This window comes from Drosophila rhopaloa, unplaced genomic scaffold, assembly GCF_018152115.1.
Source record: "Drosophila rhopaloa isolate 14029-0021.01 unplaced genomic scaffold, ASM1815211v1 contig_115, whole genome shotgun sequence".
Taxonomy (NCBI): domain Eukaryota; kingdom Metazoa; phylum Arthropoda; class Insecta; order Diptera; family Drosophilidae; genus Drosophila; species Drosophila rhopaloa.
Window position 1 is genome coordinate 2,610,222 of NW_025334990.1, and position 15,296 is coordinate 2,625,517.

Consider the following 15,296-nt stretch of genomic DNA (forward strand, 5'->3'; position numbering starts at 1 on the left):
CACAGAGAAAGAAAAAGTGTGATTTAAAAAAAGTATTATGTCCTGTTGATAAGAAAAACATTTGTATATTTTTTTTAACAGTTAAAAGTTAAAGATGAATTTATTGTTTTTAATAACATCAAAATGCCCTACAAATAAGCACTTTTTTTATTAAAAATGCATAGAATTTTTGTAATATTTATTCTCCATGTGGTGTTCAATTGATCGGATGACATCCTCGGTGATGATCTACAGCTGTGGACGCCGGTATACGCCCAGATACTCCCCGCAGGCACCGCAGTGGTGTCTTTTGGTGCAGCAACGCAGCCAGGATCGCACCACGCGAGTCCTAGCCTTAGTCCTGCAGTAAGGACAGGTGATGTCGTTGGGGCCAGGACCCACGGCAAAGTAAAGTGGTTGCGGATCCTGAGCCATGTCGTATGTTCAGAGATGTTGACTGTTTAAAAAACAAACGCAGACTGAAGCAAGCGAAGAGAATTTAGCGGTATACAATGATCATATCATGTCCAAAGAGATAAACATATAGAGAGAATAGAAAAGAGTGTGTATCATTTCAGTTTTATTTTTGTTTTGATGGGTATTTGGATGTTCAGAAAAATGTCTAAAATATGTGGGAGCTTTGCTGGCTAGCCGGTGGTTGCCTTTAATTTAAGTGGTTCCCTCCTCTTCATGGATCGTCCAAAGTAGCACCCACAATTGCCACAATAATGACTTCGGTCGGTTTGCTTGCAGGGCACATAGTAATTGAAACAGCAGCAACAACAAAAGGACCTGAAATAGGATTCAATGAGTTTTTTTCTTATGATTTTTTAAATAATTGTATCCTACACAAAAAGACAGCCCACAATGCGGTTAATTTCGCTGGCCCACCACTTGAGATCGTTCTGCACCACACTTAGGTCCTTGATTCCGCAGGCGGGGCACTTGATCTCCACCGGTTCGCGGGGGAGGTTGAAGAAGGTGCCAGCCAGGGGCGTGGCAAAATTCTCATAGATCTTGCGCTCCTTCCGATCCTCCAAAGCCTTGGCCTCCCGCTCACGGATCTCCTGCTCCGTTTCCTTCTCCGGCAGCGTTGTCGTCATGATCGCTCAACAATCGAACTGAAAGCGAAACGCTGCCAAAACAAGCAGACAACCTGTTTGGATACAAAAAAAGAGCAAGAGTGCACTCAGAGAAATCATATGTATATGAGTTTTAATCTGAACTTTCTTTTCATTTCGACAATCTAATAAAGAAACTGTTTACTAGTCCATCACTTTCCAAACTACCCCACTTATGATACTAAATACCACTTAATAAAATTCTTAGTTGTGATATAAAAATTTATTTTGATATTGTAATATTGGAAAGATACAAATATTTCAAATTCTAGGTTTTTCTTGTAAGTCTATCTATGTACCCCTCAATAATTTTTTTAAGTGTGACGGAGAGAATTCATTATGGAAGAGCAAAAGAAGAGCAGCAGATATGATTTACAGTGCGTCTTTAATTGAGTTAGATGCGTAATAGAATTATAGAACGTACAAATATTTGGCATTAATATCGTTTTAATTGGTCCGTTAAATGGGCTATTTGGCCTTGCGCTGGATACCCACTTTGCCGCCACACGAGCTGCAATAAACCCCCTTGGTGGTCCATTCCCGGTTGCAGCCACACCAGGTGCAAACGCAGCAGATCCAGAAGAGCGGAAAGATGCTGTGGGGGATATGGGGGAGTAGTTAGTATATAAGAATATCCTTTGATAAGGAAACCCTTTTACCAGGATAGCAAACTGAGACAGAAGCTGGCGTCCTTGCAACTGGCTGCTCGCATCACAGCCGCCTGGCTCCTCTCCTTACAAAGGGGGCACAATAGTTTGTAGGTGGAGGGTCCTACGGCATAATACCGAAGGCGAGGCTGCTGGTTGGAGGAGGAAACTGGAGCAGCCGACTCCTGCGGGATCAGGGTCACCTTCTCCGCCGCATGATCGTCGATGAAGGGGACCAGACCATCCTCCAGCACCACATTGGCAATGATATTCCTGGCACGCTCCTCCGCCGTTCCAGCGGGCACCAATCTCACCCGCAGCCTCTCCACCTGCTGATGCTGCTCCATGCTAACTGACTATCTGATCTCCGCCAGAGCAGGCCAAACCCATCAGCGAGAGCGAGGCGATCACAAAGAGAACCTCGAAGAGAGATCCCTCAGTAGCAAAGAATTTGTACATGGCCATGGAGCTATGATGTCATCAGCAGCTATTCAGGGGATACTCACTCGGTGTGGCCCCTCGACCAGAACCAGATCGACAACCAAACGTTTGGCGAATATTTGTTTATTCAATATATAGGGCAGTTCCAAAACCAATTCAACCACATGGAAAACATTTCGAAATTCATACAGATACTTCCAAATATTGAATAATTTAAGATGCAGATCATTAATGGCAAATATTTTACATCGTCAAAAGCATTGAACGATGTTATTTATAAAATTATTTTATAAAAATGTAGTCAAGCTATAAACTGGAAACATATGTATTAAGATTGAATAGTCTGAAAAGATTGAAGGCGACTAAAGACTTAATATTTGCATTACACGATTCCACGATTAGTAGTTTACAACTCCTGTTGACTAGTGTATTATTTTTGTAAGTAGTAATACCGGTGAAAACAGCTGATAACTATGGTTTGTTTGGTTCGGTTTTTGTTTATGTTTATGTTTGGTTTTTGTTTGTTTTTATTTTTTCCACGATTTAAAGCTGAGCTGAGCGATTTTCTATTGAGAGAGAGAGAGCTTTAAGCTTTAGTGAAGTCATATACTAACAACTTTATTATTTATTATTACTAGAAAAAAGGTCTTACCGCTATTTTATGTAGCTCATGACTTATCCCTTCTATCTTACAGAGTAAGACCCCAAACTAAAAAACACCGAAATTACCCAATTTTCTTTAACAATTAAGCTAAGGATATTCAAATTTATTTTTGATCAGTATTCGTTTTAGTGAATGTTTAATTTCAGGGTTTAACTAAAATATACATGGGATATTAAGAATCAACATTTTAGTTAGTAAAAAAGTTGTATATATGTAGGTACTATAAATCTAGAGTTATTAGTACCCATATTGGTTATATTACTTTCTCTTGGTCAAACGAAGTTTCAAGCCGTCCTTGGTCACTAAAACAGGGGCAGCATCGAATCGGAACTCAACCTCCTTGCGAGGAGCCTGTACCAGATCGAAATTGGCCAAAACCTTGGCCACCCCCACCTTGGAGTTTATTTTTCCCATGCGCAGCGCTAGATGAATAACATATTAATTGGATAATTTCATATCCCAAGTGATACACCATATATTCTCACCTATGCAGTGCCTGGGACCCTCTCCAAATGGCATATAAGCTGCTTGATCGTAATTCATGTTATCCTCATCAAATCGGTGCGGATCATAGCCATTGGGATTGGGGAAATATGCAGGATCCCGATGGATGCCAAAGAGCGAGATCAGGATGGGTGTTCCCTTGGGTATAATTTGATTTGTTCCGGGCACAACATAATCTTCGGTACACTCGCGATTCAGGAAGGGTAGACCGGGATACTTTCGAATGGTTTCTGAAAACATCCTTTTAGCATAGTTTTAATGTTGATGAGTCTTAAGAAACCCACCCATGATGCATAGGTCCAGGAACTTAAGATCTTGCACCGCTTCGTATGTGAACTTATCCCTGGGCTTGAGGTTGTGCTTCCGAAGCACTGCATCCACCTCCTCGCGGGCTTCCTTTAGAAGGTCCGGATACATGGACAGTTCGTAGAGAGTGAAAGCGGAAGCGGCAGCAGTGGATTCCGATCCAGCCACGTAGAAGAGAAATGCCTGGGCCGCAATCTTTTCGATGGACATTGACTTGAGCTGTTCCTGTGCAGTTTCCATGTCCCACACTTTGTCGTCGTCCTCGCCGATCTTTCCCGTATTTCGTAGTCGGATCAGCAGCTGCAGCATGTCCTTGCGGACCACGTTATGGAGCTCACGGAACTCTATGGTACGCTTCATCATGTCTCGTAGGGATGTTAGAATCCTGCTCTCGTAACCCAAGCGGTTCATCAGCTTGGCAATCCTTAAAAGAAGTCGCCCAAATTTATTAAGTACCGAGTTTAAAATTGTCTTTACTTTACATTAATTATGTTCTGACTTTTACCCATTTGTTGATGATTATAACGAAATAATATATTCTTCTTTTTTCCTGTATTTCACCAGTTTTGGTAATGTATTTTGTTTGTTGTTTTTTATTATATTTTGGCAGTCTCTGAGTTTTTAAAATTTTTATTTATATTCGTTTTCCATAAAAGTTCATAAATGCATATGCGTTTCACCAATATTTTAATATATTTTTTACAAATTAATTTCTTGTTTGACTTATTTTATTAATAAGCTTTCAAACCTTGATCTAAAATTGTTTATTGTTAAGAAAATAATATTGGTTGAACGAAAAGTCACGGTAAAATAAAAATGCATTGAAATAATACAAATTTATTGCATGGCAATAAAACTGCAGCAATTTTTCAATTCAAATATTCATATGTACATATATACATATATATATACTCACGGTGGACATATGAACATGGAGATATTGTGGATCTTGAGCAGTAGAGACTTATCTTCTGCGGATGAGCTGCTTATTTTGCGAAACTCATTTTCCGGATTACTGAAGCTGTCGATCTCCAAGCCGAAGATCACCGATCCAATAATGTCAACCGCATACGTGGTCATCACATCTTTTATCTCCACTTCGTCGGTCTGGTCCAGAACCACTGCAAGATGCTGCACTAGTTTATTGCCCACATCGTCGATTGTGCCAAACATGCCCTTTATTTTTCCGGAGGAGAACGATGGTGTGAGCTTGTGACGCAGATTCCGCCATGAGGCTCCTCGCAGGTTGAAGAGATTGGCGGATAACGGATCCCTTTCCTCATCCACGTAGACCCCACGATCGTGAAAGCTCCCGAAATCACTGGTCATGATTTGGCGAGCCAATTGGGCATCTCGGATGAGGATACTCCTCTTATTTATCATGTATATCCCAACGATTACGCCTTCGTGCCGGGCGTATATATCAGCCAATGCCATGCCCAAACTCCGCTCCTGTTTCATTACAGTATCCATTACTCCAAAGGGGATTCTCGCCGGCTCCTCGTCCACTCCCCTTCTCTGCCAGTAGGAATAGTGGCGCCGCACATATCTGTGCAGCAATCCCAGGCATAGAATTAGCAACAGAATAGCCCACATATTGAGTATCTGTTAAGTGAAATTGCAGCTATAAGAATTTAAAATCTCCAATTTCTAATAGTGGTGAAATTTTCGCGAACTCTTCGATGCACACTTCCCAAACTGTACAATTGTACTGGCTGGGATTCGGGTTTATATAGACACACCCGATAAGAACTGCGAATGAACGACCAAAGCAAACAAACAGCAATATGCGATTTTGACGCTTTTTATCGTTCTCTTCCAGCTGAAAAAATTACTTCTCAGCTGGAAGAAGCTTTCGACTCTTAGGGAACAGGGCAGAATAAAGCAAGAAACAACCTGTTGATTTCAATCAATTTTATTTATTTATTATTTATTTAAAATAGGGAGTCAAAATATTCATTATTTTCCAAGTTTCTTTATAAAAGGCTTCTGCACTATTTTGTTTCCAATTTGGTTGATTTTTCTATACTTTGTGAGATAAGAGTCTTATTTGATTTCCAATTTGGTTGATTTTTATACACATTGTGGCCAAGAGGAATAATCATTTTATTTGTCAAATTTCTAAATCAAAATCCCATGCAGTTTTATTTTAATAAATGTCTAAAATAATGATTATTTGCGAATTTGAAGTAATTTATAAATATTTCTGAAGATATGTTACAAGACATTTTTCCAAAAGGATGTTTGCTTTAAATATAAGGATTTCATTATTTATTCCATTGAAAGCATTTTAAAAAACCACCCTTTTATTTTAAAGCCATTTAAAAATATTGTTAAAATATTTTGTTTAATAATTGTCATTAAAACGTTTTGATTCTAGAGCCTGGCGCTGCCTTCCCAGCTTCTTCTCATCCAGCTGCTCCTTCTCCACCTTGTGGAATCTCTGCCAGCGTCCATTGTCCTCCACCTCGCCCCTTTGGAGGCGGAAGAGAGTCCTCTTGTACCAACTAAGGGTGATATCGCGTCCTATAAAGCAGCCACAGGAACTGCAGTAGTGGTTGACATCATGACGACCCTTCCAGCGAATGGGATTGCTTTAGAAATATAGGGAATATTTATAAAAAATATAAATATGTATAAAGTTTTTCCAACTAATGCATTAGTTGGAATAATTTTAACATTTTAATGTTATAAGTTCAAGGCTATATCAATAGTAAGTTAATTATTAATAAGCTCATAACTTAATTATTATTTGTTTTCGTGAAATAAATTTGAAATCAAAATACCACAAATTCTTGGTCCGTGTCATTACTCAAATCGTATGGTTTTTTATTTCTTAACGATAAAGAAACTTATTTATTGCTCTAACCCAATTGGAATTTAGGCCTACCAGCAGAGGGAAAAAAAATATATATAAATATGTATAAAGTTTTTTCAGCTAATGCATTAGAAGGAATAATTTTAACATTATAATGTTATAAGTTCAAGGCTATATCAATAGTAAGTTAATTGTTTTCGAGGAATTGATTTGAAATCAAAATACAAATTATCGTATGGTTTTTTATTTGTTTCTTAACGATAAGGAAACTTATTTATTGTTCTACCCCAATTTACCCAACCCAATTTAGGCCTACCAGCAAAGGAGCACATTCAGCGAGCAGACGATCTTTTGTAGAATGGTCACCGCCTCCGGCTCCACGCGGGTGATCTGCAGCTCCTGGCAGGCGGGGCACTCCAGCTCCTGGGGCTCGGTGGTCAGGTGACCCACCTGCGGCACCCCCGAGATGTCGCCCTCGAAGGCACTGCCATCCAGACTCTCGGTGCTGGCCATTTCGAAGCGGCAGAGCAACTGAGCCAAGAGACGCGAGCATTCGCATAATGTATCTGAATCTGCATTGGATTGGTATCTACATCGCAATCAAAGCGAAGAGCGTGCCAGAGAGTGGGAGAGATACTTTTTGGAGGCACCGCCTGAGTGATGATCGAATAAATTCAAGTAACTTATTAAAAAATTTGACAACAGCTGCCGGTTTATTTATAGATCACTTGCGCGGATTCTAGAGAGCTAACTGAGTGGAAGTCCGACTAAGTGGGACGCCAGTGGAAGCCCAAGTGACCACCGCATCGGCTGCAGAACACACGTTTCGACTTCAGGCGACTTTGGAGACAGGAGTAGACGAAGGTCAGGGCGAAGATGGGAAAGCAGCTGGAAACAGAGGTAAACACAGGTTAATCCTCATCGATAAATTGGTTTTTTCATTGTCTTTAAATATCCTACCAGGACAGAGCGGATAGGAGGCAGCTGAGCTGACCCAGTGCTCCCGTCATCTCCACGGTTTCCGTCTTGGAATTCCGCTGGCACATTGGACACCGCACCTGGTAGCTGCTGGGTCCGACGCTGAAGAATCGCACCTGCGGTTTGCCAGGACGCTCCTCCAGCGTAATTGTGGTGGCCGCCGATTGGGTGTCCCCCCCTGGAGGTCCACCTCCAGATCCGCATCCAAGTCGTTCCCTCGAGGCATTGCGACTGGCCAGCGATAAATGCCAAACACTTAACGAATCCCCCAGCAGTGAAATAAATAACAAAGAGAAATACCTAACCAAAGAGATCTGATCTAAGAGAAACACTGAGAGAATAATGCAGTAAATCGACATTTCTTTTTTGGCACTCAGCACTTCAGTCTCAGCGCTCATCACTCGCCGCAAGGTCAACAAAGTGTGCTCAAAACTAAATAAACAAATAATGAGGAGCACCCCCACTCCGAGACCGAATCCCCCAACTATTTTTTTAATTTCTTCACTGTCTTTTCCATGCCCCCAAGAGGTAGCCACACTTGCCACAGATGACCTTGCAATCGTTGGCGGAGCGTCGCGGACAGCAGGGATAGATGGGCAGCAGGGCAAAGCAGCTGGAAATGAGAAGGAAATAATCAGGACTAGAAATATAAATATTCCAAGTAAACTCCAAGTTAAAATGTATTAAATAAGAAATTATCGTATTCTAACTGCAAATAAAGACGTTTTACTGGTTATAATTAACACAATTTGATTATTTAATTCTTCACTTCAAATTTTTCCAAATTCTAAATGCCTGTATCATGCAGGTTTCTAGTGACTATTATAAGTTAAAGAAGTTCTAGCTTTAAATAGTCACCTTAGTTAGATACCTTGGGAATAGCCTATTTATCAAAATTATAAATTTTTCATTAAGAACATAGGACTAATTTAAAATTATGCTTGTATTCAACAAAATTAATATTAAAAATTTGGTAAAAAAAAATATATGTATATTATTTATAATAAATTAAAATGTTTATCTGTTCAGTCTTTTGGTATTGTCAGTAAAACTAAGCTTAAATGCTAAAATTTTCTTAAATGAAACTTATCAAACTTAACTAAATATTAAAAAATGTTATTTCTTATAGTTTTAATTTGTAACTTCCACTAATTACTGATTTAACATTTTAATAATACTAACATTACATTCATATACATTTTCAATTTTCGAACACTAAATTTCTTGCAGATATGGCGCTTAAAAAAGATTTGTGATTATGATGATGAATTAAGATTTTAATTTATGTTCAAATAAACTTTAGTAATGGGCACTAAATTAGGTTTTTTACATTCCCATATAATTTTATTGTTACAAATTAGTTTTTTAGATTTTAAATTGAGTTACCAGATAGGAAATTTTTATGGCCAATAAATTACGTTTTTAATAGTTCAATAAAATTGTGACATATTCAAATAATCAACATATAAATAAAATTGTCAGTTCAACCAAAATCTCTATTTTGCTATGCTAAACTTCATTCAGACTAATCACTCACCACATGGTCAGGAGTCGCTCCAACCGGACTCCCTGCTCGTGCAACCGCTCGTGGCACTCCGGACAGTACATCTGGCGAAGGCAACTGATGTTGGTGGCCGTGGGCGGCGGTGGCGATACCTTCTCGGCCAGCTGGCCCGTGGAGTTGCTCTTGCGGCAGAAGTAGGTCTCCGGCTCCGAGTCCTCCGCATAGCCGTACGGATAGCCCCTGTGAGGGGGCGTGGCCAGGAGCAGCTGGTCCAGAGCCTGGGCGGATTGCTGCTTGACTTGGCCGCAGTTGGGGTTCAGGTTAATCTCCACCAGATCCGATGGGAACTCCTCCTCGTCGGGAGCTTGCAGATGGAACGTCAACTGTCGACTCATGTTGTTGAACTGACTCGACGCGGGTTTTCTATTTGCCTATAAATTGGGTTATTTTACAATTGAAACATTGAATCCATAAAAAACATAAGTCAAACAGTTAGGTCTGGCAGGTAAGGAAGGGCAGGGGTATCGTTTGGGGTTGAGCGGAGTGTTAGACAAACCAGTTGTTCATCTGTTTTGTCAATCCCCGTATTTGCCTAACACTATTTTCATGGCTAAGATGCTAACGGCTGCACTTGAACGTAGCCCAATGAAGAAAAGCTTCCGTAAAGCTTTCGTCGAGTGGGTGGATATCAAAGCTTTTTCCAATTAACCCATTGAGTGCAAAGGAGTAGGAATCAATGATCTAACTAAAATTAAGAAATTGAAAATAGAATTCAAATATTTAAAATAAATTCATATATAAATAATAAATGCAAAGGACTGGAATCATCGAACTAACTAAAACAAAATTAAGAAATTGTAAATAAAATTAAAATATTTAACATATGCATTTATTAAATATTAAGTATAGAAAGTATATAAAACGTTACAGATATAGCAAACGCATAATCTTTTTTAATTGTTGAATAGTAAGCAAAAGCAAACTCAATATCCATTGTTTCAAAGTAGAGCACTTCATGAGTCAACAGTATGTTTCATCGCGATATTATAAGTAGTACAGAATACTTGTGTTACTGTTTTATACAGTAAATACATTAAAAAATAGTCAAGTTCCATGAGTCGGATTAAGATCGGGTCTGTTTTCTGACTAATGCTTTTATAATAAGTTTTATTAAAGGGTATAAAATTAGAAAGATAATTTTACAGCTTAAGATATTGTATTTTGAACCAGCGAAGATAATATAAAATAAATAAATACTTAGGGAATAAACACTTTTTGCCATGCTCTTATGTATTTATATCGTTCTAAAGGTGAAAAATATCATTAAATAAATATATATAAAAAATGATATAAGGCGTAACAACAGGTGCATCATTTTATATATCAAATATAGGCTGGATGCAAAAACCGGTAATTGGCAATGATTAAATTACAAATTAAGGTAACAGACTGAGAGCCCATCACTTGTGTTGATACAAATGCTCTCCCGACAGTATGTCTCCAAGCCAAATACTCGTAATTTAATTTTCCATACAGGGCAAGTTGTCAAAGCGAGTAGAGCTTATTCATCATCTGCCTATTTATTATTGCTGTTATCAAAAAGGTGACTCATCTGATAGCTATTTAGAGGAGCATCGTCGAAACTCACTAAATCAACTGCACAATAAAACAAAATATCCGTTTACGAGTACGCAAGAAATCCCCCATTCTCTACGAGCTATCTCTACGTAGCGATAAGAAATTGCCAAATGTTAAGGTTTTGCCGTAGCTCCATTTAGTGCCACGCCAGCCATCAAAGCGATCGGTTCAGTTCGTTGAGAAAAGCAGAGACTCCAGAAGGTATACATCAGAACTATGGACAGCAAACAGCCTCCGCCGTACAGTGAGCAGCCCGGATTCACGCCAGCTCAGACCTATCAGCCCGGTGGCCCCACACAGCCACCACTCTACCCACCGATGCCACAGCCGCCGCAGACCTCCACGGTGATCATCCAGACCACGACGACCTCCAACCTGGTGCCCATCGGCGGCGGACCCACTCGCATCCGCTGCCCCTCCTGCCACGCCGAAGTCCTGACCACCGTGAAGAGCACTCCCTCCGGCAGGACGCACTGCTGGGCCCTCGTCCTGTGCCTGTTCATGTGAGTTCCCCAGTCATCTGATACGACGGCTTTTTCAACGTCATTGTTTACCTGTAATTATTAGATAGAACGACTGGGGCGTAGACTTGAAGTTTATATACTATAGGACATATACATAAGTGTTCGCGATTTTAAATTAGAAAGGAGTGTGTGAGGAAACAAAGTCTTTTATGTAATGACACTTACAAGTTAGAACAGTATTTTCATATTGGTCCATTGATTTTTACAATGAAAATTGCATTTCAAAACTAAAATTGAAATTAAAGTATTATTATTGTTAATATCTTTAAATTGCATATAAAAGATATTTGAAAAGGTTTGTTAACCGAGAGATATAGGTAGGTGCATTAGTCAATTGTCAATGACAATTGCATTACAAAACTAAAATTGATATGGAAATATTATTATTATTGATAAATTTACATTGTATGTAAAAGATATATAAAAGTCAGATAAAGACAGGTGTGTAGAGCAATATAATAAAATATCTATAGATATGTTTCAGTATCTCCCGAATACACATATTAAAAAACTTGTTATTAGTGACAACTTGTCAGTTTTATGCCTAAAAATAAAAAAGCTACGCCCATGCACCACTCACGCTCTCTTATCGCTTGCAAAGGTACAATAAGTTTCTATGTGCAGGCCATACTTGAAAACAATGTTATCGCAACTGGAACTGGAGTAGAGGCAGATAACAAAGCTGCGATAACAGACAAGTGAACTGACTGGAATCGGCCCGTAGACTGCCGCCCGTGTATAGGCCAATTGGAATTAGCGCTCTGACTAATAAACCAATTCCCCGAACCTATCTAATCGATCCCCACCAATCTTTATCCACAGCTGCTGGCCTTGCGTGTGTCTTCCGTATTGCATGGACTCCTGCCAGAATGCCAACCACTACTGTCCCAACTGCAGTGCCTACATCGGCACCTACGAGAACTAACGTCTATTTATGCATACCTACTTATAGAGATCCCCGAACATTACCTTCATATTCCAGCGAAATTTATCTGTAAATATACTTGTACGACAGTCACACATTAAACATGAGATTTAAAAAAGGGGAAACATATAAACACACTTCATATTTTTTAAGATATTCATTTTCACATAAGAAAGTCTAATGATAGGAAGTCCATTATGTGAAATATAATATCTAAAAACTAGTGTTAAACGAATATTTAGAAACCTACTTGCCACATTTGGCATATCAGTTTGTTAAAATATTAACAATGGGCATAAAAGATTATAAACGACTCATGGCAGCTTAACATTTTAGATCGATGTTGATGATAAACCAATGGCAAGAGCTTGATTACCATTATATAATCAGTTTATAGCGCATAGCAAAGTTTAACGACTTCAATATACTATCAAAAATAAAAGATTAATTCCATCTGTAAGGTTGCTAATAAAACACTAGTAACCGTCTAGAGAATTTTATTGACTAAGTCAACAATATATGGTGATTCGGATTTTTGTTGTCAAACTTAAGTAGTCTGGCAGCCAAGTTATCCATGTAGTTAGTCATGGAATGCTATGGTGTCAGTAAAGCCAATGTCAATCGATTAAGTGCTGCAAATGCCAACTCTTTTATACCTCGCTGTACGGTTCATTTAAAAAGTACCCGTCAATTAGTCAGAAAAGATAAGGATTGCGATAGAGCAGCGTTGTCATTAAGTGGTCGGTAGTTTCAGTGCATGTCCCAGCGCAAACATGAACAGCACATGGGTGGGCACGACTCCAGACACGGAAAGCGTAACCCCGCCACCAGACTTTGGGGTGGTGGTGACCCAAATACCCACTTACACCCTCAACGGGGTGGGGGCAGGCGCACTGCCGCTAACTGTGGACTGGAAGCCGATGAGGGTGCGGTGCCCGTCTTGCAAGGGTGAGGTCACAACCAGTCTGGTCACCGCCCCCACCCGGAAAACCCACCTGTGTGCTCTGACCTTGTACATTTGCTGGTGAGTGGAGAGGCCTGGTACACCCCACACAGATGTGCATGCTAAAACGACATCCTTAATCCCCCAGCTGCTGGCCCTTCGTGTGCCTGCCCTACTTCATCAACTACTGCAAGAGTGTCCAGCACTACTGCCCCAACTGTGGATGCCACATTGGGAGCTATGCTGTTTGAAATAACCAACTTTTTTGCACTGCCAACCAGCATTTACGGTCTTATTATCAAGGACTTCAAGACCATTCGGGGATATATATTTTATATCTTACAGTTTTTTTAACATTAACTTGTTAATCTGAGTTCTGGTTTAACTTCAATTAACATTTTAACAAATAAAATAAATGAGCCACAAATAAATGCCCTATTTTATACTCTTGTTTTTTTTTATGGCAGCGGTCGTAGTTACATAAAAGCTTGACATTTCAGACGGTGAGCTAGATTATCAATTTTTACCTTTATATCCATTGGTCGTAGATAGCCAAAAGATTTTATGTTTCTTGGGACTTGGTTCTTGCCAGTATTACTAATTGGTCTTGTTGATTTAGAACGCGTTTTGTACCGATATAAATTTAAAATTACGTTGGAAAACTTTGAAAAATTTGTCCCGGAAAAAAATTAATATTGGTTTTATTGATCGTAAAGTTTTCCATATACATTCAGAAATGAATCCCTCAAATAGTTTCAGGTATAAAAGTTCTCAGTAATTTTTGATGCGACTAAGTGATCGTATTTTTTTTTAATATTTAGAAAATATTCCCCGGATAGTTTTAGATATAAAAGTTCTCGGTAATGTTGAATGCAACTGTTATGAGCAATTTTCCTTTGTCTTCAAATTTGAATTTCAGTTACTCCTATCGATGTAATCCCCGTAGCAATAACTAATCGATATATGCAAGCTCGCGCGATCGTATTGTCGTCTCGCTCACACCAAAGAGCCGAAAGTCCAGTGTCTTTTTGTTTTTGTTTCTTTTTACCGAAGCGCATGCATTTCAGGAGCTTTCAGTAGCAGTTCGCAGTTAACTGGAAGACATTGCCGGTTCGATTAGCCTTCGTGCCGGTTTTACAAGTACCACATTATTATCTGTAATGGACTACAAGCGGGTTGACTCCCCACCGCCCTATTCGGATGACTTGGCCACCGCTCCTCCGGCTGAGATGGATCTGAACCAATACCAGGCGTCGCCGCACCAGCTCTACCCGCAGGTTCCGCAGATAGCCCAGACGACGCCGATGTCACAACCCCCACTTCCGGTGAACGTGGTGCACCAGACCACGGTGTTGGTGGACACTCCGGGACACGGAATGATATGTCCCCATTGCAACGCCCGGATTCGCGTCCGAGTGGAACATCATCGTACGGGAAAGACATACTGCATGGCAGCGATCCTCTGCCTTTTCCTGTAAGTACATGCATTCGTAAATATAATAGTCACAGCTGCGGACACAGTAATAGCACCAAAGAGCCGCACCTTAAAGAACATAAACCTCGAGGTTTAGATTAGTTCAATTTTATTTTGAAAACAAAACAAGACTACACTCAATTTTATGAGCAAACTTTACCTTAGGGAGCAAATTTATTATTCATTTCAATGTACATCTACAAAATGCAATCTGTGTGCTATTTCTGTGACCGCATTTGTTTTGTTTTATTTAGCAGGAATTCTGTTATTCGATGAGTAATGGCGTGCCTGGTAAACAATATAACCAATTCTCTCCATCTTATCCCCCAGTTGCTGGCCCTGCGTCTGCGTCCCTTGCTGCTGCAACTGCTGCTACAAGACCTCCCAATTCTGCCCCAACTGCAACGCCTGTTTGGGATCGTTTTGAAGACGCCAGCGAAAACACTCGCCGATTTCATTTCGTCACATTCGTATTCATATTCGTATAACTAAGTACATATGTATATGTACTCCACATGTGTATTTGAAGTGGCGCATTTATCATACCAATACTTACTACCACACACAAATTCTTTAATCGACTCTGATTTCTGTATTTCTGCTAAAAGCAGATAGGAAACAATGAAAGAAAAAAACAAATAAAGCTTTGCCATATTCTGGGATTCCCATTAATTTAATTTTATTTTTGCGTTGCTTTTATTTTTCTGCGGATCTGGCAGCCTTGTAGCTGGGAATTTGAAACACTATGACGCTTTTTCTTGTTTTGGATTGATCGACTAACTTACAGCTGAATAAATTAAGTTTCAATAAATGTATGTTTAATTGTCTAT

The 15,296-nt window shown here is 39.6% G+C and overlaps 10 protein-coding genes across 10 annotated transcripts; 3 read left to right on the forward strand and 7 right to left on the reverse strand.

Moving 5' to 3' along the window:
• Positions 1-56: 56 nt before the first annotated feature.
• LOC108037280 lies at positions 57-445 on the reverse strand. The gene has a single exon (XM_017113815.2). It carries the CDS (start codon positions 412-414, stop codon positions 229-231), a length of 186 nt encoding a protein of 61 aa, XP_016969304.1. The 5' UTR covers positions 415-445; the 3' UTR covers positions 57-228.
• Positions 446-552: 107 nt separating this feature from the next.
• LOC108037278 lies at positions 553-1,082 on the reverse strand. The gene is made up of 2 exons (XM_017113813.2): positions 829-1,082; positions 553-771 (listed from the first exon to the last, which is right to left on the reverse strand). Exons 1-2 carry the CDS (start codon positions 1,080-1,082, stop codon positions 627-629), a joined length of 399 nt encoding a protein of 132 aa, XP_016969302.2. The 3' UTR covers positions 553-626.
• Positions 1,083-1,466: 384 nt separating this feature from the next.
• On the reverse strand, positions 1,467-2,094 carry LOC108037270. Its single transcript, XM_017113802.2, has 2 exons — positions 1,760-2,094; positions 1,467-1,695 (listed from the first exon to the last, which is right to left on the reverse strand). The coding sequence occupies exons 1-2, from the start codon at positions 2,092-2,094 to the stop codon at positions 1,569-1,571; spliced, it is 462 nt and encodes a 153-aa protein (XP_016969291.1). The 3' UTR covers positions 1,467-1,568.
• An 846-nt stretch (positions 2,095-2,940) lies between these two features.
• Positions 2,941-5,376, reverse strand: LOC108037276 (probable cytochrome P450 6d2). Its single transcript, XM_017113810.2, has 4 exons — positions 4,579-5,376; positions 3,641-4,086; positions 3,338-3,586; positions 2,941-3,274 (listed from the first exon to the last, which is right to left on the reverse strand). Exons 1-4 carry the CDS (start codon positions 5,256-5,258, stop codon positions 3,111-3,113), a joined length of 1,539 nt encoding a protein of 512 aa, XP_016969299.2. The 5' UTR covers positions 5,259-5,376; the 3' UTR covers positions 2,941-3,110.
• A 248-nt stretch (positions 5,377-5,624) lies between these two features.
• On the reverse strand, positions 5,625-7,078 carry LOC108037277. The gene is made up of 2 exons (XM_017113811.2): positions 6,797-7,078; positions 5,625-6,256 (listed from the first exon to the last, which is right to left on the reverse strand). The coding sequence occupies exons 1-2, from the start codon at positions 6,991-6,993 to the stop codon at positions 6,010-6,012; spliced, it is 444 nt and encodes a 147-aa protein (XP_016969300.1). The 5' UTR covers positions 6,994-7,078; the 3' UTR covers positions 5,625-6,009.
• Positions 7,079-7,163: 85 nt separating this feature from the next.
• On the reverse strand, positions 7,164-7,684 carry LOC108037279. Its single transcript, XM_017113814.2, is given in 3 exon segments — positions 7,164-7,368; positions 7,441-7,636; positions 7,639-7,684. Coding segments are annotated over 3 exon segments (363 nt in total). The 3' UTR covers positions 7,164-7,247.
• A 113-nt stretch (positions 7,685-7,797) lies between these two features.
• LOC108037271 lies at positions 7,798-9,459 on the reverse strand. The gene is made up of 2 exons (XM_044460034.1): positions 8,996-9,459; positions 7,798-8,071 (listed from the first exon to the last, which is right to left on the reverse strand). Exons 1-2 carry the CDS (start codon positions 9,355-9,357, stop codon positions 7,960-7,962), a joined length of 474 nt encoding a protein of 157 aa, XP_044315969.1. The 5' UTR covers positions 9,358-9,459; the 3' UTR covers positions 7,798-7,959.
• A 1,260-nt stretch (positions 9,460-10,719) lies between these two features.
• Positions 10,720-12,151, forward strand: LOC108037272 (lipopolysaccharide-induced tumor necrosis factor-alpha factor homolog). The gene is made up of 2 exons (XM_017113805.2): positions 10,720-11,103; positions 11,947-12,151. The coding sequence occupies exons 1-2, from the start codon at positions 10,817-10,819 to the stop codon at positions 12,047-12,049; spliced, it is 390 nt and encodes a 129-aa protein (XP_016969294.1). The 5' UTR covers positions 10,720-10,816; the 3' UTR covers positions 12,050-12,151.
• Positions 12,152-12,619: 468 nt separating this feature from the next.
• LOC108037681 (lipopolysaccharide-induced tumor necrosis factor-alpha factor homolog) lies at positions 12,620-13,430 on the forward strand. Its single transcript, XM_017114312.2, has 2 exons — positions 12,620-13,073; positions 13,141-13,430. The coding sequence occupies exons 1-2, from the start codon at positions 12,823-12,825 to the stop codon at positions 13,241-13,243; spliced, it is 354 nt and encodes a 117-aa protein (XP_016969801.1). The 5' UTR covers positions 12,620-12,822; the 3' UTR covers positions 13,244-13,430.
• Positions 13,431-14,058: 628 nt separating this feature from the next.
• LOC108037275 (lipopolysaccharide-induced tumor necrosis factor-alpha factor homolog) lies at positions 14,059-15,143 on the forward strand. The gene is made up of 2 exons (XM_017113809.2): positions 14,059-14,466; positions 14,797-15,143. The coding sequence occupies exons 1-2, from the start codon at positions 14,153-14,155 to the stop codon at positions 14,891-14,893; spliced, it is 411 nt and encodes a 136-aa protein (XP_016969298.1). The 5' UTR covers positions 14,059-14,152; the 3' UTR covers positions 14,894-15,143.
• Positions 15,144-15,296: the final 153 nt, after the last annotated feature.